Raw genomic sequence first — 26,622 nt, 5'->3', positions numbered from 1 at the left:
ACAATTTCAATTTTGAAACCTGTAAGAAGGAAACAAACTTCTTGGGATACATCATTTCATTCTTGTCTACTCATCTTTTAAATATTTTCCTAAACATATAAGCAATGTTGAAATAAAATAGCAGCCACTTCATATGTTGGATCTTCCTTTTTTTCCTTTTATCTTTCCCACTTTTTATTGAACTTAATTCTGCTCTGCCAGTGCCTAAAAATGATGCTATTATTCTGCCACATTTTAAACCTTGGGTGCAAAGGATTAATTATACTGCTACGGGATTTTCTCTGAAGGCAGAGTCTGAATATGAATTTATTGATTCAAATGTATGGCTACCACCTAATAATGAAGTGCTTTGAGGACTGAACAATTGTGTCAAGAAACTGTCTCCGTTAGAGGAATTTTATTTTCTCTCTAAAACTCCTGGGAAAAAATTGTAGTACAACATTGTTTTAGAGATATGCTCAATGAAGGTGGATGAACACAATGACAATAACCAGTGAGTTTATACACTTTACCATAGGAATCAACTTATATATAATTTTAGAGTCACTAGTGGAGCTTCATGGATGTCATCTCGTGATACTGACCATTACTTAGCAAAACAAACAAAACGAAACAAACAAAAAAACTTTGAAAGTTTGTGTCATATCTTCCTTGAAAAAAGGTTTCAGGTTTTCTTACTTTTACTGAGACATTTTCCCTTAAGAAATGAAAAATGAGTTTATAACTTTGATCTTGTAAGCTGAGTCACAGCAGGCCTGAATATGAAGCAGCTGAAAACACGTGTGTGCATTCCTACCCCATGCAGCATTCTTTATTCTGCAGATCCCTGTCACTAAAGAATTCAGTTAAATACAAAGACCCTCAGGTAGAAACAGGCTGCTAAGAGCCGCCCCCAAGTCTGTGAGTGAGCTGGAGACAGCCACTCATGTATGTCAGCCCTGCTGGAAAGGCCATTAGTAAATGCCTAGCACTCCAGGCTAGGAAATGGTTTCTTGGACCAGAAGCAGGTTAAAAATAATTAAATAAAAAACAGGGGTGGGAGAGGGGAAACTTGCATTGAGACTCTTCTGTCCCATTAAAATTAGCAAGCATGCTTAGGGCTTTATTCATTGTGATGACTGGATCTACAGGGAAGTTCTTTTGTCCTATGGCATTCTTTTTTGCACCATGAATACTTGCAGTATTATATAATTGTGATATTATAATAATATGAGTCATAGATAGTATCTGTGACTCATTTCAGTTTCATTAACTCTGACAAGTAGAACATTCAAATTGGAGGCTTTATAGCAAAGTATCAAATGTCAGGTCAAAAAATGAAGGTTGATTTCAAGAGTCCCAACCCACATCCTATTCTTGTGACTGCAATTTGCATTTCTATAATACACTATAATCAAGGACTGCTTAATAATTTTATAAATATTACTAATATTATGAAGGCTTGTAGACTGCTGTAAATTTACACAGCAGCTGCGTAATCTGTTTAGAGCTCCGGTGTTTTCTGTTTTTACATTTGCTGGTTGCTGCAAAGCTCTAGGATATGGGTGGTGAGGCTTGTGTTATAGTCTTGTGCAGTTTTGTTATGACATTGGAAGGAGAGCAGATTTTGGCCTTAAATCATGTAAATGGTAAAGTGGCAACCAGAGACTTGAGGCTATGACTCATAGTTCATTCAATGAACCTCTGAAACATTTCATCAGGTAAACCAGGAAAACAACTTTCATTGGAAAGTCAGATAGAACATCAAGTCGGTTTTACATCATTTTTATGCATCATATTTTATTATATTTGTCATAGCGCTTATTTGCTTTCAAATACCATAAACCCTGCTAATTATAGTCAATAAACAGTTTCGCGGATTTTTTTTGCTTACTTATACAGCTGGTTACTATGCGATGAGAGGCAAATGGCAGGCATCCAGGGAAGTCGTGTGTTTTTACCCATTGGTGAAATTGACAGTCACCAGCCACCCATGTTGATTCTAAAATGAGGGCCTGAACTTTGCTTTTGTGCTCTAGTGGTAGGTAATATGCTGATACCACAGCTCAGATGTAGAGAACAATTCTTGCTTTCCTCTCTGGAGAATGACAGGAATTAAAAAAACATTTTTTTTTTTCAGTTTGAATTAGGCATAGAAAAATCTTGTATTTGTAATGTGTTACCTTCCTTATGCATTCCCTTCTATGGCTATTTGAAGCATCTTTGTCTCCAAAGATTTCCAGGTGTCTAACAGATCTTTATATTCAGTAACAAATCATTTCTGTCCATGAGCCTTTTGGGATGTATAGTTTAGTATTCTTTGCCATAGGTTAAAGCAAACTAAATATGGCCTGAGAAGGACTCTGTACTTTTATATTTGAGTGCTTGTGATGAACTGTAACCTAGCTTAAAGACAGATGAGATTGAAAACCTAATTTAGTAGTATGCACCTGTAACAATAGCCAAGTCTTGGCCAATCCCAGCAGCCAGAGGCCAGACTTCAACCTTTCATACACTGCTCAATGTTCAAACTATGTTCAAATAAGACATATACACTGACCTGTAACCAACCAGCTGTTCTATACTTCCCTTCCAATTTCTGTATGTCGTTTCCCTTTTTTTTTTTTTTGTCTATAAATCTTCTTCTACCATGTGGCTGCACTGGAGACTTTGTGAATCTGCTGTGATTCTGGGGGCTGCCCAATTCGCGAATTATTCATTGCTCAAACTCCTTTAAATTTAATTCAGCTGAAGTTTTTCTTTTATCACGTACCCCAGAACTCTGTGGAACAAAAGAAGTTTTCTTTCTGCTGCCACGCGGGGCAAGGCACTCAGAACCTCTGGGAAATTCCTCATCAGTGAATTAAGGAGGTTGAATTAGATGGCTCATGTGTAAGGCTTTCTGATTCTATGACATTACCAGAGGTCCCAAACTTAATGCAGCCAGATGAGACCTCATTGAATGTTATTAGGATGATGGAGCAAGGAGGAGACCATTAATTATGCCCAGAAAAAGTGATCTCTCTGGAGGCTGCTGTGGCTATTCCAGTTGAAGGAATTCTAATAGGTTAAAGATGAGAATTTTCAAGGTGTCATGAACAATGGATAACTGCTTACAGGAATTTCCAGAGATTAAGTGATAATTCTCTATTTTATGCTTTCATCTCTCCTCTTTTCTCACCTTTCAACCTCTGCCTGTTAATTGACATTATTTGGGTCCTAAGCGTGTTTTAGTGTATGTTATGTACATACATGGGGTTAACACAAGCATTCATTTAATTATTGTTTTACACGTTAAGTATTTATTTATTTAATCAACAAATATTTACTGAGCATCTTCTCTTTGCTGGGTACCCTGTTAGGTGCTGGGATTACAATAATGCAAAGGCAAAATTGGCTCTTGTACAAATGAGACTTACAGTCTAGTGGGAATAAAATACTATATTTGTTGTTTTTAGATGAATTTGAAATGACTAAAATTTTATAACTAAGTTGCTCTGCTTATTTGTGGGCTTTCATTTTTTTCCTTTTGCAGATTGTTAAGAATTTATATGAAAAAATAGTCCCCGTTCCTCCCTGTTGTACATTTTTGGATATCCAGAGTGTGCTACTGGATACTCAACCCTTTACAGTATGTTCTTATTTGCATTTGTGATTTTAAACAGTAAAAATGCTCTCCATATACTGCTGTATACTTTAGGGTAAAATCAAAAGAACTATTTGGAAGACAGGTTTCTGAGAGTCACAGGGCTCATGAGAAACCCTAGCATATTCACTTGTGTTGCAAAGTTCCTATACAAAATATACTGTATGTAGTTCCTGACTGTAGCCTTTTAAAGAAACATAATTATAGAGTTTTGTATACCAACTTCGAATCCATTTTTGTTGTTACTGCTTTTATCGCCTTTAACTAAAATTGTTTGTTTCAATTACAGACCAAGCTTGTGGTTTCCTAGATTGCTTTTCACTTGCTGGCAAGGGCTTGCAAAGAAGACCTACACGAGCCATGTTAAAAACACTTGAAAAAAAAGGTAGTCAGAGGAACAAGGAAAATGCTGTTTCTGCTTCGTCACCTCCACTGCTCAGAGTCATTTCTCTTAAATTCCTCTGGACCCCCCACAGGCCTTCTAGCTTTGGCAATGACCACTATATCTGTAGCCTCAGAAAAAAGCAAAATGGTGAACTTTCGTCTTTGGTGTTAGTTGGGAACCAAGAGAATTCAGTAAATTTTGAACCTCTATGTAAAAGCCATTTGCTCTTTTTTTCTCTTTGTTTTCTTTTATTGTTTTTAATATTACTTCTGATTTCATAATATACCTCCGGTTTCATAGACTACATTTCAAATCTAAATGTATACCTTTATATTTTTCTTAATATAAAGCACGGGGTCTTAAATAAGTATTAGCTTTTATACTTAGAAATAAGAAAAAAAAGGAATTTTGAAGTTTAAAGTTTCTATTGAAATGGAGCAAATTTGCTAGGCAAAACCGCCCCCCACCACACACACACATGCACACACACACACACACACCCACATGTGCATGAAATAGGAAAATATTATAGTCTCTTCGGTTCCCTCTTTGCCTCCTTGTTACTATCTTCTTTTCCCTTCTTCTTTTTCACTCCTCCTTATGGCCCATCTAAGCACATTTTATTAAGTCATTTGTCTTCTAGATGTTTGTTGTCAAAACACACACAGTGAAATGGATGCATATATCCAAATGCTAACAAATGGATAAATTAAAATACTTATATAATACTCTGAAGATTGTAGCAAGAGAGAAGACTACATACCTGCTTAAGATGAGAAATCACCGTGTGTTTCCATAGCTTCCAGATCCTCTTTTTTTAACAAGGAGAAAGAACTTCCCTGCTCCTCACCAATGGCAAAGCGTCTAAAATCACTGAGTACTCACTAATTCCTTTGGCCACTCACACATTTCCTGTCGTTCTCCTAGAATTAGATTTCTGGTTCTCCAGTGTTGCTCCATTGGTTCTCCTCTTAGCTGCACTTTTTGGAGGGCAGGTTGCTTTAACATGCTTTGCTATAATGTACTCAAACATGCTTAATGGGAAGTGTGAAATCAGGTTATTATAAGAATTTTTCTGTTCTTTGATGCTCAGATCCATTCTAATTGGTAGCAAATGTTCTCTTGTAGGTCCTTGTAGAATTTTACAATATTCTTGGGAAATCCTAACAGATATTATAAATACTTTTTCTGAATCAGCCTTATTGAGGGCAGAAAAAAGAATGAGGGATCGAGAGTATTATTTCCAGATTCTCTAATTTGCATGGTGAAACTCAAGGGAGTCTCTTCCCTTTACTTGCTTTCTTTTTATTCCCTATAAAATATTCCAAACTGCCATAGTTGCAAAACACCTACAAATAAATGAAACTTTTGCAACATTCTGTTTTTCCCTTAGCATGAAAATTTTCCAACTTTGGCTCACATAAAAATCCGTCTTCTTTTTCTGTAATGATGCTTCCCCAAAATACCAAGAAGATACCTACAGGGGTATTTGTCTTTTTTTTTTTTTTTTCCTGGTTGCCTTCCATATGATTTCTCTTGCCTTGTTTGGGAAGTTCCCCAGTTTGTGAATCTTAGCAGGATTCAGAGCTTGCCTCTCATCATTGAATCTAGGAAGTTCCACTATTCAGTATCCCAGCCACCTTGGCTACAGGACATGTGCCAGACCTAGCCTATCAGGCATACCCACTCGGTACTAATGGACAGACCACACAGAATGGGTGATGGTCTACTCATTGTGTGCAGTGATGATAGAAACATCAGTTTACTGAAGTGGCAGTGGTGGCAGTTCCAGCAGTCGCATCCGGTCTCTGCTCCTGATGCTGGTGTAGTTAGCTCAGCTAGCTAGCTGAGTGGTCCAGTGGAAGGAGCGGCGTTAAATTCTGTGGCATGATTTTGGTTGTGATTGGGTAGCCTACTATTGTTCCTGATTGTTTTCCAGTACCTTCCATAGCCTTCTCAGTGATTATGTGGGAATATCCACCATCATTTCAATTAATTCAATTTCTGCTTAAAGCAGCCAGTCTTTGTTTTGTTATTTCTGTTATTTGTAAGTAAGAACCTAGATTGATAGGGAGTTTGAAACCAGGAATGGTTCCAGGAAATAGAACCACAGAAAAATTGGGGGAAGCTGGAATTGGTTGTCTGGGTTAGTTGGAGCTGAAGATAGTGAAAAATCCAGCTGCATAAGGGATAAGACTGACACCCCATAACATTTGGTGGAAAATTAGCAAATAAATCATCTGTGAACTTCTAGAATGAATTGCTAGTTGAAAGAAAACCTTTTGGGAACCAAGTAGGGACTTCCATGCAACAATTGCATAGGAATGAGGACTTGAAAAACTGGGCTGTTGTGATGGCTCCATGTAATGGTGGCAGACGGCTTAAAGAAAGGGAATATAAGCTCAAATTCCTAAATATTCTTACCTAAGGATGGATTGAAAAATAGGGACTTTCTATGAGTACACTAAAAGAATCTCTTTTGTACTATATATATTACAAATTTATTTTGTAACTCTTTCAGGGTTAAAAAGTCAAAAGCCAAATGCAGTAATGCAAGTTGTCAACTAAGGATGTCATTTGAATTCACAGCTAGGTCCCTTATTTTGGTATTTGGTTTGGGTATTTAGAGAAACAGTGGGACTCTGAGAACTAGAACAGGGGATATGGTAGGATTTGGTGAATTCAGGGCACCCTGAATCCCTGAAGTCCATCAACCCACCCTTGCCAGTTGGAGCAGCCCTGTGGCCTTCTCTGATGAGGCTATTCGTGTCTTGATGGAATTTTCTGCCATCTGAAGGAGTTGCATTACAAAGGTAGGTCAGTTCTCCTTCTGCCCTACTCCCAGACGTGTAACTAAACTTAGATCCCAGAATACCTTAAAACACCAATGACAAAGTCAAAGGTAGGAGGTGATAGCTTATGGTGCTAAAAAGTTGCAAGACTTTCCCAATTGATACTGAAAAATATTCTGGGGGAATATGTACGGTAATGGATTTTGAAAGTTTTAGGTCAAATAGAGAAAAATACCACTTTAGATGGCTTGAATTTATTGCTATGAGAGCACTTAACCAGAGGTTCTGAATTCAGTGTACTAGCATAAATAGATGGCATTGATCTATTTATGTTTTCTTGTCTGGTTGACCAAAACTGGGACTGTGGCACCAATAAGCTGCTAGAAATTCTGTCGTGTACTACTATAAGAGCAAGACGTCCAAGCACTTAGGGAGATAATATTGTTGGAGGGGATATATCATGGGTATGGAGATCTGTATTCCAATTGTTTTCCTTGAGAGGGTCCTGATGAGATGCTCTTCAACAAGAGCCTAACAGATACAGTGAGGAGGGACCAACTGGCTTCATTGGAAAAAAAAAATTTGGCTGTTCTCTGTAGACCTCTGATGCTTGTGAAGTATAGTACCACTGAAATGGGACTCCCTAATCTTGCTAGGGATATTAGGATCCTGGGGTAATAGAGCTTAAGCAGTGGCACCTTACCATCAGAAGGCAAGGTGGGTAGGCAGCATGGCTTCCATAATAGGCAGCAGGATGGGTATTTAATCAGGATGACCAGGAATCTTTGGGAATGGCTACTGATAATGGGATTCCTGTGACTGAAATGGATAGGTGCTTAGCTATGCCACCTGATTTTTACAACCAAAAAACTCTGGGTCTTCTGGCAAATGGAGGCTTGATTTAAGCTATTACAATAGGAAATCATAGTCCCTCATCTGATTGTTCCCAGACAGGTCAGTTCATAAGCCCAACATCCCTTACATGGAACTAAGGTCAAGAACTTGCTAGATCTGGCCCTTTGAAAGAGACCTGAGCGTACTTACTAGAGTAACTGGGGAAATGGAAATATGGAGACCTTACAGAGATTACTGGAACATGTGTCCTGTTCAGGATACAGTTTCTAGTAACTAAACACATGCCTTGATCTTTGGTATGCATGTATCTATCTGGCAAATGCTTTTTTCTTTTTGAGACAGACTCTCTCTCTGTCGCCAGGATGGAGTGCAGTGGCATGATCTCAGCTCACTGCAACCTCCGACTCTCTGGTTCAAGCGATTCTCCTGCCTCAGCCTCCCAAGTAGCTGGGATTATAGGCGTGCACCACCATGCTCCAGCTAATTTTTGTATTTTTCGTAGAGACGGGGTTTCACCATGTTGGCCAGGATGGTCTCGATCTTCTGACCTTGTGATTCACCCGCCTCGGCTTCCCAAAGTGCTGGGATTACAGGCGTGAGCCGCCGCGCCCAGCCCAGTGCTTTTTTTACTAAAGGCACATAAGCAGAGAATAAACAGTTCGCTTGTACCTCATAGGGGCAGCAGAATAACTTCATTGCCTTGCTTTTAGGCCTCTATCTTCTTTTTGGCTCTGTGTTACCGTTTTGTATGCAAGGTTGTCACACAGGGCACAATGTTAGTCCAATATATTGTGACATTGTGCTCATAGGATCCTGGGAGTAAGATATATTAGGTACCATTGATGTCTTGGTGTAAGATGCACATGTACTAGTGGAAAGGAGACATGGCGTCTGCGTGACAGTGAAGCTTCATTCTCTGTGCCTCACCATTTTCACAGTAATGATCACTGTGTTTTAGACACTTCATTTTGTTCTGAGCAGTAGTTCTAAACAGGTCACATGCTAGTGTGGTGAAGACAATGAAGAAAGGGGAAAATGGTTTGAGAAACTTACAGTTCTTGGCCAAAAAATGAAATTGCTGGATAAATCAAAGTAGAAAGTTACATTGACAAATAGGGCTGAGTTATGAAATGTATAGTATGCTCTATCCAGATGTTGCCAGGTGAAGAGTGTTCAGCTGTGTTATATACACTGCTGAGAGGTCCGGTAAGATGGAGGCTGAGAATGAACAGCTGCTGTAGAAATGTGCAGGGCATTGGTACCACAGACAAGAGCAGTTTTAATGGAATGGTGGACTAAACCCTGTTTGGGTTGAGTTTAAGAGACAATAGAAGGAGAGGGATTTGGTGATAGTAAGACCAACTATTTTAAGAAATTTTGTTGTAAAGAAAGTAAGAGAAATGCAGTGGTGGGCAGAGAGAGGAATGGGATTAAAAGAGGGCTTTTCCTTAATATTGGAGAATAGCAGCTTTTTGTATGCTCATGGGAAAAGTCCAGTAGATGGGGGAAAGCGGTGATGCAAAAGAGAGTGGGGAGATTGCCAAAGCAATGACCTTGAGTAGGCAAGACAAAGTGGTCTCTAGTGTGCAGGTAGAGGGACCAGCCATCAAGAGGAGCACAGGGAGTCCGTCTAGTGACATGGGGGATGGTGGGGCACTTGGTACAGGTGCTGGTAGATGGGTGGTGGAGCTTGTGGAAGAACTGAGGGCCTATATGTAGGTTTCTGTATCTGCAAATTTGGAGGCTGTGAGAATCTTTAGATCTTTTAGGAATGTTGTTGGTTTACTCTGCTGTTGGAGTTTTTTCACCTATTGTCCAGTATGTATGGCAGCAAAGTCTGGTGTTTCAGTTTACATGAAGATGCTATAATCAGCATCTATTACAACATTTTAATATATAGCATTTAAATATGAACTGTAGGTTGAAATAAATTAGAATAATAGTATGTGATGGCTTCAGTTTTGAAACAATGTTTAAATCCCTAATAAATCTTCAAATTTATATATTTATTCAATTAACTACGTCTAAAGATTTTCCTCTCCACTGGCTTCACAGTCCATATTGCAAGTTTTAATGTAGAAGTTAGTTATAATACAGTAATTATACTATGCATTAATAGGTTCATGGTAATTTATAAATGCAAAATTGATTTTAACAGGTCAGTCATGAAGAAGTCACCTGGCTTAATTAACTGTTGAATTCAGTTAAGTAATGCATTTTATGAATTAAAAAAAACTAGATTAAGTTAATTAATTGTTTGGACATTTAAAAAGTGTAGCCAGGCCAAGCGCAGTGGCTCATGCCTGTAATCCCAGCACTTTGGGAGGTAGAGGCAGGCAGATCGTGAGGTGAGATCGAGACCATCCTGGCCAACATGGTGAAACCCCATCTCTACTAAAAATACAAAAATTAGCTGGACGCAATGGTGCGTGCCTATAGTCCCAGCTACTTGGGAGGCTGAGACAGGAGAATGGTTGAACCCGGGAGGGGGAGGTTGTAGTGAGCCGAGATCACGCCACTGCACTCCAGCCTGGTGATAGCAAGATTCCATCTCAAAAAAAAAAGTATAGCCTATGTGGGGAAGATTTTGGACATTAAAAATGATAATTATAGGAGTGAAATTTATATCTAGCAAAGGGAAGCACAATTCTGAATCCACATCTTTGTTTTCATTTTTATGCTCCTTGTATTTCGACCTATCACCCTTCAATTAATTCTTATTACCCGATTTGAGAGAAATTGTGTTTTTGCCCTGCCTACTTGAAGTTAAAACATTAATTTGAAATTAGATTAAAAGGAAATAAAGGCTGTTCATTATTTTGTCTGACTTCCAAAGACAGTTATTTATTTATTTTTTTTGAGACAGAGTCTCACTCTGTCACCAGGTTGGAGTGCAGTGGCCGATCTCGGCTCACTGCAACCTCTGACTCCCTGGTTCAAGCGATTCTCCTGCCTCAGCCTCCTGAGTAGCTGGGATTACAGGCACACGTCACCACGCCCAGCTAAGTTTTGTATTTTTAGTAGACACAGGGTTTCACCATGTTGACCAGGATGGTCTTGACCTCCTGACCTCATGATCCACCCTCCTCGGCCTGCCAAAGTGCTGGGATCACAGGCTTGAGCCACCACGCCTGGCCAAGACAGTTATTTCTATATTACAAAATCAGAAGTTGCCAGGCGCAGTGGCTCACGCCTGTAATCCCAGCACTTTGGAGAGGCTGAGGTGGGAGGATTGCTTGAGCTCAGGAATTCAAGACCAGCTTGCGCAACATGGCAAAACCCCATCTCTACAAAAAAATTAAACAATTAGCCGGGCATGGTGGTGCGTATCTGTAGTCCCAGCTACTTGGGAAGCTAGGTGGGAGAATAGCTTGAGCCCGGCAGGTGGAGGTTGTAGTGAGCCAAGATTGAGCCACTGCACTCCAGCCTGGGTGACAGAGCCGGACCCTGTCTCAACAACAACAACAAAGAAAATCAGAAGGTATAAAAATGTGAAGATTTAAAACAATTTTTCAGCCAAAATATTTTAGCATATTTAATTAGGTGATGTTTCCGACAACCACCACATTGAACATTTGTTGTACTTGTCAGTCTTTATATAATCCATAATTCCATTCTATATAAGTGACTCAGCACCACCATCTAGTGCAGAGGCCAGAGCTTGTGCTAGCTCATTGGAAATCAAAGGAGAAAATATTCACATGACATGATTAGAAAATGTTCACATGAAAGGTGGGGGCTCTTTTTTGGTTTGCTGATTTGAAATATTTATTTAAATAAAGTAAATAAGAAGAGCTTTCCCTGTAAATACTTATGAATAGCAATGGTTTTCTGCCATGTTTGTGAGGCTTTCTATTAATATATATGTACTTGAATAGGTTTCTATAATTAAACCTAACCACAATCAAAGACTGTGATTATTATTCGGTTCTATTTTCACAGCAGACCAAATTAAACCTCTATGTCAGACTTGTAGTCAATATCATAGCAATAGGCCCAGAATGCAGGCTTTTTATTGCGCTTGGGCATTTTTGCAAATCTGAAGCATTTTTTCCATGGTAAGTGGACATGAAGTCTGGGAAGAGGTGTCTTCGTTACTTCGCCTTTGCCCGTAGGTGGGGTGAGTCATTGCCTATACAGGGTGATATGGAGAATACTTCCAGCACCCTTCCTTTCAACCAGTTTGTCTGTCTGTCTGCCCTTGCTGGGATCTGAGGTTTCTCACATTGGGGAGCTCTCCAGGAGTTAAAGCATTGCTATCTGCTGTGCCCAAATCATAAACAAAGGTTTGTTAATTGATTAAACCATTGTCATCCAAAGTCATGTGGGGAGTGCATGCTCTGGAGGGAACAAGACATCGGGGAGAGAAGAGGAGTTGGGCCTAGGATGGGCCGTGGCCTAGGACCAGTGGTCAGTAAGGAGACAGACTAAGAGCACTGAGTTTTTAGGGGTGCGATGTCACTGCAGAGGGTGGAGGAGCACCCGGAGAAAGCATCATGTAGTCAACAAAGCTTTGTCATGTGTGCATCTTATACCAAGGCTCTGTGCTAGGTATGGGAACACAGAGATGAGGAGGACCTGGTCCCAGCCCGAGGAACTTACATCCAGCAGGGAAAGTAGATGCAGAGGGTACTGGGATGGCACAGCCTGATGCCCCAGGTTTGGGAGACACAGAGGGCAGCCGCCACCCACTGGTGAGGGCTTCTTGTTTATACATTTGCCTCAGATTTATGAATTGAAAGGGGCTCCCCTTACTAGGCTGCTCTGTGGTATCACATTTTCAGATGCCAGATAGAGTGTGGAGGGGGCATGTTATGGTACCATGCTGCTGCCAGGTGCTCCCCCTCGAAAAAGGAGTTTAACTAACTCTTCTAAGCATCTATCTGAAGACAATTAGTATGAAAAGGCCCTAACTTTATAGTCTGGCTTCATTTTTTTTTTTATTAGTTCTGGGCCCTGGACCATTCAGTTTCTCTGAGGCTTAGTTTCCTTATCTGTTCAATGTGGAGAAGGATTTTCCGATTTTCCCCACTAGGTAGTTGGAAGAGGTAAATGGAATAAATACTGTATGTGGTGCATACTAGATAGTCCAGGGCTATCAGCCCTGTTCACTCCATGCCCTACCCCCAGTGCAACTGACTAATGACCTGGGCTGGTCTGGACACCCACCTAATGTGGGACCCGCTGACAGGGAGGGAGGTGGATGGATTCATCTCTCTCTTAAAGCTTCTTGCTCTGTGCGAAAGGGAAACTATTTAAATGTGTCATTTAAGAGAGGATATGCATCAAGCTATTTAGATTCTTCTGAATTTGGATTCAATTCACTACACAGCTTTTTTGGTTTGCTCTCTAGATAATTTAACTTTCATAATTTGGATCATAGCACAACTTGGAACTTCTTATTCGCAATATATTATCCTTATTCTCAGCAGTAGCATGATTTCACATTCAGATTGGCAAATGTAAAAGGACAGTTCACTGAGCAAATATATTAATATGGAGCTTCATGTTTATGTAATGACTTTGGGCTTTGTGTGCTCTACAGAAGGTACAGGGGTAATTAGATATTTCAGATATGTGTCTAGACAGGGCAGAGCTTCAGGAGCACTTGCTCAACCCTGGGAAATGCTACAAGTCACCCATTTGTGACCAGAAAAAGCTCTCTGTGATTAGCAAGTTAAATGTGGAGTTAACTGTATGGCACTAGATTTATACCCAGGAGGGAAATCAGATCTGATGAAATTTGTCAGCACTGACCATTTGTAGAACCAGACTAGGCCTAACTTTGCCCAGTGTGGCCTGATTTGAGGGTGCTCAAAGTAATATCTTTCAAATGTCTTTCTATCATCCAGCTATGGGGCTTGGATTCCATTCTTAGAATCACCTCTTCAGGTTAAGTCATTCTGATTCAACGAGGCTCCTATAAAATGTGAGTTTGTTCCTTGAGAGAGTTGTACATTGACCTAGATTGCTTAGACTCAGGGACAGTAGTGAGGAAGTACACCTCAGGATTTGATGTGAGGGCAATAGGAAATGAGTAAACATTTGAAATAGAGTTTGCTTCCTGAGGAGGGTGTGCGCAGGCGGAGAGGGCTGAGGGGCAGCCTGAGGAACAAGAGAAAAACTGACTAATGGGGCACGTGCCCCTGTGTGTGGAGCATGGGATGAACCTGGCTTAGCTTCAGCCCTGCGCTTTACAAGACTCACCTGGTGCCCTGACAGGGATTATTTTAACCAAATGTAAAAGTATCTAGAAGCCAGCCCCTTTCTGGTCACTTTGTGGTTACTACATACAGTACTTTCTGATGCTGAAGACTTAATAGAGTCAGCCTTGAAGTATAAACCTTCCGAGGGCGATGACAGACAATCACATGCCAACCTTTCCCTCTTGGGTGCCCTCTCCCAGCATCTCATGGCCTCTGTAGCACCCCCTCCCCAGCCCCATGAATCTACAAGAGTACACATGACAGCTTACTCACTGTGAATTGTTAGTTGTGAGATCGTCCATAAAGCCCCATTCCTGGTATCCAAGAGAGATCTTCCAAAGTAGGGGCCAGTTGAACTTGCAAAGTACGAGCTTCAGTGTACAGCTTCCGAGAGAGGCCATCTGGCTGCTGCTGCTGCTGCCAGCTTCCAGACAGAAGCTGAGATTTGCTATTGATGTTCCAACATTGATCGAGCTCCTGCCTCGTCTGCATCAGGCATGGTCCTTGCAGCTTCACGCAGGTATTTCATGCTATTGCAAATTGTTGCTTGTTAATATTCCTCCCAATAGTTGTTTGGAGTCAGCTAGTTGTTAGTATTTTTACTCTACTGACTAGAAATCTGAGACTTTGAAAGGTTAAGTGATTTGCCCAATACCAAACAGCTGGGGAGTGAGAGAGCAGGAATCTAAAGTTAGAAATGTCAGCCTCCCCTTGCTAAGCTCTGCTGTTGGTAAGGGTATTTCCTCTCCCTCTGGGGCTTTCTATTGCTTTCAGAGAGAGAGTGTGCAAGCTTAAGGAACACTTAACTTGAGAGGCTTTCCCAAATGGAGTATAAAATGCCACGAGGAAATAACTTAAAGATAGTGTGCTGGAGATGCGTCTAAGATGTGAAGGAATGTCACACATGTGCATGGCTCAACTTGCACCTCATTTTGATTCCTCAGTGGCTTTTAGAGTCTTCTCCTGCTTCACTCCTTTTAGCCCCCTGGCCTGGTCTTACACTCTGCCCATCCAGAATGAAAGCAGGCCTCCTACATCTTCGCAGTGGACATGCCTTGGCACTGAACAACATGCCGTGACCTCTTTTATACCTCATGCTTGTCATTCTTTCTGTTTATCTCGACACTCCAACCTAAGCCGTGACCTTGGCTTTCTCCCCCTGGCTCCAATTCATATTCTCCCTCTAGTAGTGCTGCCTCTGGCTGCCCTGGGCAAATCCTAGGCCTCCAAAGGATTTTCTCCTTTGACTCAGCCTTCTTGGACAGTACTCTGCTGCTCTGGTCCCAGCTCTGCCAGTAGAAACCACCTATTAAGCCATTAGCCCCAAGGATCCTGAAGCATCACTTTGCCTCCTATCTCCTATGGCGTTGACAGTGCTGGCCATAATCCTGCAGTACCTGCACCCAGCCAGTGCTAGCATGTGAGCCTTGTTGACAGTCTACAGAGGCTGGTTGGAGCTGCTGACCCTGTGCTTCCAGGCCCACTCTGTTTGGTTCGAGTTGCCCCCTTCAGAGCCCTGCCCAGCCCTGACTTGGAAGCTGTTGCTTATTGTATCTTAGTGTGGAGCAGCGGGGCCTGAGGCAAAAGTATATATGCTGCCACTTCATTAGTAAAAGCATCACCAGAGAAATAGAAGTGGGGAACAAGAGAAGTGAAGCAAAGAAAGAGAGTAAATATAAGACCTGTATCATTGACCTGACTACTGCTTGCTAGCAAGTACAGCTGATTGTTTGATCTTGTGGGACATATGCAGAGAGATGCCATGTGGGTGACTTGTGGGACATATGCAGAGAGATGCCATGTGGGTGACTTGTGGGACATATGAAGAGAGATGCCATGTGGGTGACTTGTGGGACATATGCAGAGAGATACCATGTGGGTGACTTGTGGGACATATGCAGAGAGATGCCATGTGGGTGACTGCATTTCAGGGAGTCCTTCTGGGGGAAAGTAACTCCTTCACTGCCTCCCCTTGGTCAAAGTCTGCCCCAAGGGGCATGAATTCTCTTGCACTTCTGGTTTGTACAAGCCTAGAAGTGGCCAGCTGACCATCCCACACCTTATTAGCAACTCGCACCTCATCAGCAATAGACAGGAAATCCTGGGAAGGAGCCAAGAGGGGCTTGATGTACCCATGGGTGACTTGAGGGGCCATAGCAGTGGCATCTGAAGTGACATCCAGGTCTACACCTGTGAGAGCAGCACAGGCCATGTTAGATCTGCTCAGCCTGGCAGCAGGCAAGTGCTCAGCCTGGCGGCAGGCAAGTGCACAGGTCTGGATGATGGGTAATCTGAATCCAGTCATGTTGAGCAGTGTAATGTCAGTGCAGCTTGGCCCTTTGACTTGTGTATGCTGCTGGGAAACTTCTTGGCCATGTAAGGAAATACTCAGTTTTCTTTTCCAGTTCCCAGGGTTGAGCATCTTTTTGAGGGCTCTCTCTTATATGGGTGGGGCCTAGCTGAGTGTTCTCTCTGATTGGGGTGAGGGGGCAGGGTCCAGATAGTGCTACACTAGTGAGATGCTTCTCACAATAAGAGGCAGAGGAGCTGCTGGTGATCGTGGCACTGATCAAATATTAAGGCTCATGTCTCTGGAAAGCAGAAGTCCTGGTACCTGAAGCCTTGTCTAATTGTATTCATCCATTTTCACACTGCTGTAAAAATGCTACTTGAGATGGGGTAATTTATAAAGAAAAGAGGTTTAATTGACTCCCAGTTCCAAATGGCTGGGGAGGCCTTAGGAAACTTAGGATCATGGCAGAAGGCAGAGGCACATCTTACATGGCCGCAGGCAAGAGAGAGAGCACACGGGGGAAACTGTCACTTTTAAAACCATCAGATCTTGTGAGAACTTTCTCACTATCGCAAGAACAGTGTGGGGGAAACCACCCCTGTGTTCCAGTCACCTCCCACTAGATCCCTCCCTCAGCACATGAGGATTACAATCTGAGATAAGATTTGGGTGGGGACACAGAGCCAAACCATATCACTGACCTATGGGCAGGCTGTGCAAGGCCAGGTACTAACTTCCAGGCCATGCCACATCTCCACCTTCTTTCAGCACCAGTACAAGGTGGAGGGTGTTGGATACTCCCCTGACCTGGCCTTAAATGAACCCCTGTTTGGGAAGATCCTTTACAGACACAGCACCTCCATCTTCAGGCCAGCTCAACACAGAAGACACATGTTGAAGATCCCAGAGACAGAGTTCTGAGGATACCTTCTCTTCAATTGTGAAGTTTAGATGATATCAAGCAAAGTATTTAAAGTTCTAGAGACCCCTGTGGGCATACATAAGTTCTTTAAGTTTCATTTATACCAGATTTCTCCAATGTGACTCATCTATCAGCCGATTTCCTGCAAGAGGGTGAGGGTTAATCTGAATCCATTGGAGGTTAAGGTATTTAAATAGCTAGTGGCCTTCTTGACTACTGACCCCATCACAACCTTCCTTGACCCAACTTATATCTACACAGTAAAAATAGGCATCATCAAACTGAGAGTACAGAAGGCCTTCACCCATGCAAATGATACTCATAACTAATAATAGCCAATAAACAGTCTTGCCAAGCAGTGGGAGCTAGCTGCTCTAAAGTAACAAACTGGATCTACTTCCTGGAGTAGGGGGTGGAGTAGGTTCCAGTTCCCTCGGAGCATGAGAACTACTCAATCAGGAGCCCCTTTTTAGGCTCTTTATGCAAATCTGTGCACCTTATCTCCTGGCCAGGCTTTTTTAGCTGGGAGTTTGGGGCAGGGGTGCCAGGCCCCCTCCAGCTGTAGAGCTGGGCCCCAGACTTGTTTCGGGAAAGGAAGTGATAGACATGTGATAACAGGGCCATTCCGGCGACTTGCTCAGAACAAAGGGCATCTGATCCAAGTGGACTTGCTGTCTCTACTGCTAGAAAACAGCTACTGTTGGCAATCCTCAAATGGTAATTGTCTCACAAAATGAAAACTTAGAGTCCCTTTTCACCAGTCACCCTGTTAGAAAGCACAGTCTGGCTCTCCTACCAAGCACCTCCACACTTTTCTGCTGATGTCCCCAGCAAGCCACGTTTCTAGCCCCTTTTCAAATAGTAGGACTTGAGAATCCTACCTCCTGCTTCTAGCTCCCTCGATCCATGCTCATCCCTAACTTACACACTGGGGTCCCACTGGCAGCCCACCTCTCTCATTCTGGTACATAGAAACAGAAAGCTTGGATCCTTGAAGCCATGGAGCCAGCCTGGGCACCTGGGCCACGGGAGAAGAGCCATCACAGAATGCCCAGGGCCACAGCAGCCTCTCACCAGGCAAACCCATAAGGCAAGCCCTGCCTCACCCAGCTGTTTGGGGAAGATGGGTAGCCTAGGCATGGGTGGGGTCTGATTCTGCACGGTGACTTTGCCATGCCAGGCCCCACATAAAAAGGCCTTCCCACACCACCACAACGTTCACGACCTCGCTTCAGAGCTGTTTGCCTTGACCTACTTCACACTCAGTATTATTCTGTCCACTGAGCCTCCTGGCTGCTGACCTGGGAGCTGACTCACTTTCCTGTTTACAGCCTTGCCTCAACCCTCACTCTTCATGGTGGTTTACATAGTTTCTCTGGCAATGATATTTGCTTCCTTTTTGACTAGAGTTCAGATTCTCTTCTGGCCAGACAGCCTCTGACTATTCTAGTGAAAAATATGCCAGATTGTCCCTGGCCCCCAGGACTCTTTGTCCTTGGTTTGGCCTCTTAAGAGCAGTCTACCTGCCGGACTTGTCTTTATATGATTGGGGCAGCCTCAGTGTAGGAGAGGAAGGTGGGAGAATGGAAAAAGGAGGGAAGGAGCTAGGAGAGGAATGAAGAACAAGCCCTTTTCTCCTATGAATCCTTAGCGCCATTGATACAGACATTAAAATGAACACCAATTATTTTTCCCCCTTGATTTTTAGATGTGTTTAATCCAAAAGAGCTATAGCAAGTGATGTGAGCCTATTGCGAGCATTCAGACTCGATAGTGCTGTTCTGTAGCCTAACTGGAGTGCCTTTATTTTTCTCTGCACAGGTAGATATTTTCTGTCAACTAGTTCAACATTTATATCTCAAATAACTCTTCAGTGAGTACCCAGATTTAATGAGATCGGTGAAGTTTGGAAACACTTCAATCATTAATCTTGTAGTTGACTATAGAACTAAATTAAGTGGCAGGTTCCTTCTGATGGTTACTTACTTCATAGTGATTATAGTTCAAAAATATGATATTTTTGAATCCCTGTTCTGTTGATACCCTCTTGTTTGGGAAATCACCTTACTCACAGCCCTGCCAAAACCTTGGGCTTGGATGGTTGTGTTTCTACCATGTGACCCTCTGTTCAGATGTTTGGACCAGTGGTGGACACTTGAACCTGACACAGGCAGTCCATCAACCTGGCCAGTGACCGACCAGGTTATCTTGCTTGAAAATTTAAGCAAAAGAATATAGAGAGCTAAAGGACATAGTCAGTTGTTGGTGTGTGTGATACTCTTACAGAGTCAGTTCATGCTACATAGGCAAGCAGAGGTTGTGAGAAAGCAGAAACCATCAATAAGCAGAGAAAGCTGGTTTGCAGAGAAGAGGATGCATCAGGCAGGCAGTGAGTTAAGAGATGACACGGACCCAGAAAGACAGATGGGGCACGTGACTTTGGTTCCTGGTGGCTTCTCAGCTCTAGACTCTGAAAGGGCAGTCTATACTCTTATCTCCTGCTTGTTGTTGTCCATGAAATGACTTCTTTGATCTTACAGCAAACCTCAACCCTAACACCTCTTTTTTTGACATAAGGGTTTCTGTTCCTTGTAGCCAAAAAACCTTGACTAAAATAAACTACTACTGAGGTGTTGCCAGCAGTGGTTGCAACAGAGAGCTATAAACTTTTATCTTCGTCATTAAGCAAACGGTGGAATGTTTTTTAGTTGCTTATTTGGAAGTAGAACTAGGTGTCATTAAAATCTGTGTACATCCGTATTCTCCTTGTTAATCATTTAGAACATTCTAGCTTTCCACCCTTTCTCACTTGTGATAATGGTATTGGTTTCATAGGGTGGGTCTTTAGGAATGCTGTTTGGGGGAAATAAAAAACACCCAAAGTAAGCTTACATCAAAGGACAAGATTGCTTCTGCTGGTTTATAATGGGTAGACTTTCTGATTATCTGCACCAGGGACATAATCTTGATTGCCTTGTCAACAAATCCATTGCCCAATTAACTGGAGATTTTTATGGCTGGGGAAACTCCGGATATATAGCATAGGGGCAGGGATGAGAGTGAGGTAATCCACAGTCTGTGTTCCATCTCCAGCAATTACAAGTTGCATTCCTCATCAAATTTAGCTTCTACATCAAACTGGCATTTATCTGGGTGGAGATGTGTAAACAGTGGGCATCCTGGGAATGGAGTTGTGGCTGGGGTTTTTTTTTTTAATGAGCTAAAAGAGAGGGCACTATGTATGTTTGCATAAAACATACACTGTGTACATTTGCATAAAACATACATACGAAAGCTAAACTGGGTAATAAAGTCACAATTTAAGTAAACTGTTCTGCAGGGAGAGTTTCTGTATCTGATAGAATGGACAGAAAAATGAAGAGCAGTTGGGAAAAGGACACTTGGAGGGTGGTAGAGGGAGAACTCATTTATAGCGAGTGGCAGTGTAGCCACGTGGCTAGACATTTAGGTTCTGGACCCAGACTACCTGGATTCAAATTTCAAGTCCACCGATTAGAAGCTATATGACCTTGGAGAGGTTACTTAATTTCTTAGTGTTTCAGTTTCTTCATTTGCAAAGTGGAAATGACAATAGTATCTACCTCATAGGTTTATTGCAAAGATTAAAGGAATCAATACATGTAATATGCCTAGAGCAGAGTCTAGTCTGCTTAGTGAATGCTACTTATTTATTATTATTCTGTAAGACATAACCTAGTGTGCCAACCAGATCAGCAAGATGCAGCAGAACTAAAACCGCATGTGTTTTCTATTCTTTTCCTGACGAAAAATCCAATAGATTTACTCTTTTTTTTTTTAATTATAATTTAGGTTTTAGGGTACATGTGCACAATGTGCAGGTTTGTTACATATGTATCCATGTGCCATGTTGATTTCCTGTACCCATTAACTTGTCATTTAGCATTAGGTATATCTCCTAATGCTGTCCCTCCCCCCTCCCCCCAGATTTACTCTTTTACTATGAAATGTGTGTGTATTGGCTGAAACAAGAAAGAAGATTCATAAAAGAGCTACTAAAATGAAGGTGGGAAGAGAGGGGCTTTCATACACAGATTGAAAAGAGATTGGGTTCTGGCCTGGAAAAACGAAGACTGAGATGCACTATGTTGAGTTTTATGAAGGACAGGAGTAGTATGAATAATAACTTGTTTACGGAATACTGGGAAATTAGAGCTGGCACGAAAGATGAATACTTTGAGGTGAATACTTGAACAGATGGTTACTTGACAGTGCCTGCACAGTGAGTGGTTCAGTTATGGCGCTTATTAGCTCAGAATTTTCGAGAGCAATCTGGAAAAAGGCTGTGGGTTAGATGGTTCCTTAACTATTGAGGGCAGTTAGGGATGTTTGTGATGGAGCCCTAGTTTAGTTCAGTTCAGTATTTGTAAATAAATTATATTAATATATACCTTAAAAAATGGTTTAAGCATTCTAATCATTCAATTCTCATGATAGTCATTTACTGAGCTTTGACTGTGGGCAAGACTCTTCTGGGAATCAAAAGATGAGAAAGATGGGTCGTGTTAAAGTTTCCAATCTGTATTGTACCCAGAAGCACTATCACTAAATTAATTTGAGGGCTTAATGTATTTCATTTGCTCTTACTTATATTTTGAGGCCAGAGAATTTTTAGTTATTTTATAAGAGTTCAGGATTGATATTGTGAAGGAGCTAAATAAATAAAAGTTCTCTTTTTGCTATTATTTTGTTTTCATAACTCTACCCAGGCTACACGCTAAAGTAAGTAGAAAAGTTTAGTTTAAAATTTATTTTTATTTTTAGAGTAGTTGTTCATAAAAAGCAATTTTAGAGTTAGAATTTAATGTAGAGATTATCTTCTAAAGTTCCTCATTTTACAGATAAAGGAGATGGGCCCCTGAGAACTCAGGTGACAAGCTCAAGGCAGCAAAGCTTGGATGGAAGCCCAGGTTCTAGTCTTCTGTGTTTTCTTTCCTATCCAGCTGCTTCCCCCAGGAGGATCAGGGTAATTGTAGTCCAGCTTATTTCTGTGTACACACAAGCTGAAATGTGTAATGTTTTATCTCATAGTACCCAGAAGCATTTACCATGAAGCCAGTGAAGATTCAGCTCAGGGCCTCTCACTTATAGGAGCTTTGGGGTGGGAAGAGGAAGCCAGGTTGCAATCAGCAAACATTTCTGTAAGCGCGTCTGGTCAATGACCTAAAGAGATACTGTAAGAAATGGACTCAACCCTCCCCAAGATCCCAGTAATTTGTTGTGATCTTTTTCACATTCTAAAATAAAAGAAACTCGCTTTTGTACCTAATTTTGAATTTGTAATTTTGTATTTTTTTTTTTTTTTTTTTTAAGAAATACCCTTCTCTTGCTCCAAGATTATATAAATTTCTGGCTCCTTGAAACATGGGTCAGCTTCTGATGTCCAAACATACAATCACCTGGAATTTCATTTAAATATTTTAAATTTTATTTCTAAGTGCATTTTTATTAAAACATTTGGGCTGGGCATGGTGGCTCATGCCTGTAATCTTAACAATTTGGGAGGCTGAGGTGGGTGGATCACTTGAGGTCGGAAGTTCAAGACCAGCCTGACCAACATGGTAAAACCCTGTCTCCATTAAAAATACAAATATATATATATATTAGCCAGGTGTGGTGGTGGGTGCCTATAATTCCAGCTACTGGGGAGGCTGAGACACGAGACTCGCTTGAACCCAGGAAGCAGAGGTTTCAGTGAGCCACAACTGCACCACTGCACTCCAGCCTGGGTGACAGAGCAAAACTCCATATCAAAAAAAAAAAAAAAGAGTACATTTAAATTACTTTTATTTTTATATTTAATTTTAACTTTTGTTATAGTAATAAAGAAAAAATTGTGTTAAAATGTTTTAAATAAAAATGGCAGCCCCTTGCCTCAGCCTTCCCTACCCCAAATATTTTCTCCAGTTAACTACTTTTAAATCTTTTATGTTTTTCCTAATTTTACCTCTATATTATTTATTAATAATTTTCTTAATTGATTAGTTTTAGACATTATGTATTGGGTTGCTGTAATGGTAGGCAATAATTAACTAATAAAGCGCAAACACCCCTTGTTTCTTCTCACATTTCCCCAAAATAGTTAAGTCACAATTTTTGCTTACCTTAGTCATCAGTATTTATATTATCATTGACTGTGTAAATATTCACAGCAGAAGCAATTATTAGCCTATGGCATCCTTTCTCATGTAACTTTTTGTTTGTCCTAGACTTCATAATTATCTTAGTTTCTTTTGCCTAATTTTCTGTGTATATGTCACTGCTTTTCCTTTTTTTGTAAAACTTTTTGTTTTCCCCAGAGTTCATAATTGCTTTGATTTTCCTTTTGCTTCATTTTCTGTGTATTTAGCCAAATACATCATCAGAACTGCCAAACATCTATCATATCAATATTACTTTTGGAAATGGTCAAGCATATTGGATAATCTACCAATCCTCCCTCCTACCATTTTTTCCCTAGAGACCTGCTCTAATGTGGACTGATTTTTTTTCTAGTGTTTAAAAATTTCATCATAATAAGGCTTTGATGAGGATGTTTGGTAAGGATGACACTCAGCGGGCTCTTTCTAAATCCTAGGGAATTGTCTACACATTATAAGTAATTTTACATAAGCAAAGTTTGAAAGTGTGTTTTAGGTATCTAATGTCATAGAAGGACTTCCTTCATTTTCTACTTGACTAGGTTTCCATAATAGGGTGAAGACAATGCTCCTGATTCTGGATATGGATGGATAAAATATTATATCTGGATTCCTGAAATGCCTAGTGACTAAAAGTAGAATTTGCTAATACATTATTCTAATCCTATTTCTTGACATGTATTTAACCTTAGGGTCAGTCACCTGAATTTTGAATTCCAAATAATTACTAAGAATATATTTCCAGACAATTTCTTATTATCCTCATACTCATAGTGACACTTGCCACTGTAAAAACTAGTTTTAATGTAGGTAAGTTAAATATAATTTTAAACAATATTTTTTAAACATGGCACAAAATTGTTTTACATGTTAGTATTTATTAGTTGCATTAGAAGCTTTACCTAATAGTGGAGAATTAACTATACTAGTATCAGTAATAGCTTTTTATTTCAGTACTTTACATATGCAGAATATTTAGTTATTTTTTACTGTGTACTTTCAGAGTAGGCCAATAACATTATTTTACTTTGCTGAAGTAGAAGTTAAAGTCATTGAAATTCATGATTAAGTTTTCTTATGGGGACTTCTTGTTCTCAGATAATTCATGCCCCTGTAAAGGAGGATTAGTCTTTTCCTAGATAATCCACATTTAAACCATGGAAGACACTGATTTTTTGGGGAAGCAGACATTTTTTTTCAGTGTGTTTCACTATATTTTAATCTAATTCCTTTTTGAGATTGTTGCAACTCAAATTCATGCTATTCAGCTGAAGTCTTGTAGAACATGGCTCTCTACTTTCATTTGATTTTTAAAAATTTATTTCCTGAGAATAATGCTGAAAGAAAAAAAATGTTTTTAAATATTTAAGGTCTTGGTTGAAACACTTAGCCCTGGTAACCTTTACAAGCAGAGATTAAATATGGATGATCAAATCATTCTTCCCAAATGCACCGCCTCTGGAATGCCCCTGGCCTCTGCCTAGACCTGTAGCTTTGCAGCAACGACACATCGCAGGATGCACCACTCTTCACCCTTCCTTTTCTGTCTTCAGCAGTATTGTCCACTGACAGTTGTGGACAGACATGGGAGTGCTGAACCCCCAGGGGTAGGGGTAGTCTGCCTTGTATGCCAATTTTTTTCCCAGTTAAGGAATTGGATGGTGGTGGGGTTCTTGCTGAGGGATGGGTGGGGTCAGAGAAACACCAATAAAAGATTTTGCCAGGATTATGACATTTCCCCTATAGTTTTGGATACTTTACAATGAATTATTTTTCTATTTTTATGTGTTGTGTAAGGGGTTACTTGCATTTATATTGTATTACTGGATGCCTACCAAAAATAAATGTGTTTACTCAGTCAACTGACTATGTAAACTTTTGGTTTGTTTCATCAGTTAGAATCCACATCACATCTCTCTGAAGAACAGTTAAAGTGTCTTCTGGATGAATGCATACTTAAACAAAAATCCGTCATTAAACTTTCTTCAGAAAGAAAAAATGAAGACATTGAGGACGTAACACCTGTGTTCCCCCAGCTTTCCAGGTCCATCATCTCTAAATTGCTAAATGAATCAGAAACAAAGGTCCAGAAAACTGAGGTAGAAGATGCAGATATGCTTGAGAGTGCAGAATGTGAAGCTTCTAAAGGCTACTATCTCACTAAAGCCTTGACTGGACATAACATGTCAGAAGCTCTTGTCACTGAAGCAGAGAATATGAAATGCCTTCAGTTCTCCAAGGATGATATTATTAGTGACAGAAAAGACTATTTTATGTCGAAGACTCTTGGCATTGGGAGACTGAAAAGGCCATCCTTCTTAGATGATCCACTGTATGGTATCAGTGTGAGCCTTTCATCAGAAGACCAACATCTGAAACTCAGTTCTCCAGAGAATACAATAGCAGGTGAGGCTTGGCGAACATGTGTTTTGGTAAATAATTCTTAAAAGCACCTCAATATAAAGGTATTACGGTTTAAATTAGAGTCAGATAGAAGGTATGTTTGTAAGTCACAGGTACCGTCAGTAAGAGCATGCAAACATAAAACCTATTTCCCAATGCTCTTATGAAATCAAAGTTGAGGTTAGTACTCTATGAAATACGTTATTCTTGATGGTAATTAATTGTGTCATCCAGAAAATGTTGGTTTCACAGGAAAAGAGAAATTAGTTTGAATGGAGAGAAATACTTTGAATAGATTTGCTTAGTATTTCAACTTCAAACTTTAGTATTTTCAAACTTTAGTGATGAAAATTTGTTCTAACGAATGAATTTAAAATGTAAAACGCCATAACTCATTGTGGTTATATTAGTTTCTATACGCAAACCTCCTCTCCTGAGCCACTCCTATGTTCTCAGGTGTTGCGTCACGATCTAGTGTTTCATCTTGCAATGGCACCACGGTACAGGATACAGCTATAACCAGTTTTTGACACAAACAAATATTCAATTATTTATGTTAGAAATCTGTGTAACAATTGGTGAATCTATTTAAATAGATTCAACTTTTACCTCTGTTGTAAATTACTCTAAAATATATTGGCTATTACATTTCTATTAATCTATTCCTTATTAAATCTATAATCCATTAACTCTGAACTGAGTCAGATTTCGGTTTTGACTTCCATTTCCTTAGTCACCCAGGCTCAAAATCGGAGTCATCACTGAATTACTTCTGTTTCTTGCTTCCCACTTCCAGCGTTCAGGTGTTGTTTGTTATATTCCTGCAGTGTCTCTCATGCCCATCCCTTCCTTTCTCTTCCTACAACTTCAACTGGACCAATCCCGTAACCCTTCTCCCAGACCTCCCTGCCTCAAGTCTCTCTTCTCCTCCTACCATTGTTGACAACCACTAAACGAATTTC

At 40.6% G+C, this 26,622-nt stretch overlaps 1 protein-coding gene across 4 annotated transcripts in view; it reads left to right on the top strand.

The window, feature by feature from the left end:
- The window catches only part of FSIP1 (fibrous sheath interacting protein 1), a 188,841-nt gene that overhangs the window by 146,088 nt on the left and 16,131 nt on the right, over nucleotides 1–26,622 (top strand). For 3 of the 4 annotated variants that reach the window (XM_055278660.2, XM_063639082.1, XM_063639081.1), the window contains one exon: nucleotides 25,153–25,663. In XM_055278660.2, the coding sequence (XP_055134635.1) occupies nucleotides 25,153–25,663 (511 nt within the window). Of the gene's footprint in view, nucleotides 1–3,914; nucleotides 4,231–25,152; nucleotides 25,664–26,622 lie in introns of those variants that run through there. The other variant, XM_055278661.2, reaches the window with a different exon arrangement.

This window comes from Symphalangus syndactylus, chromosome 5, assembly GCF_028878055.3.
Source record: "Symphalangus syndactylus isolate Jambi chromosome 5, NHGRI_mSymSyn1-v2.1_pri, whole genome shotgun sequence".
Taxonomy (NCBI): Eukaryota; Metazoa; Chordata; class Mammalia; order Primates; family Hylobatidae; genus Symphalangus; species Symphalangus syndactylus.
This window is presented reverse-complemented; position numbering and strand designations above follow the sequence as displayed.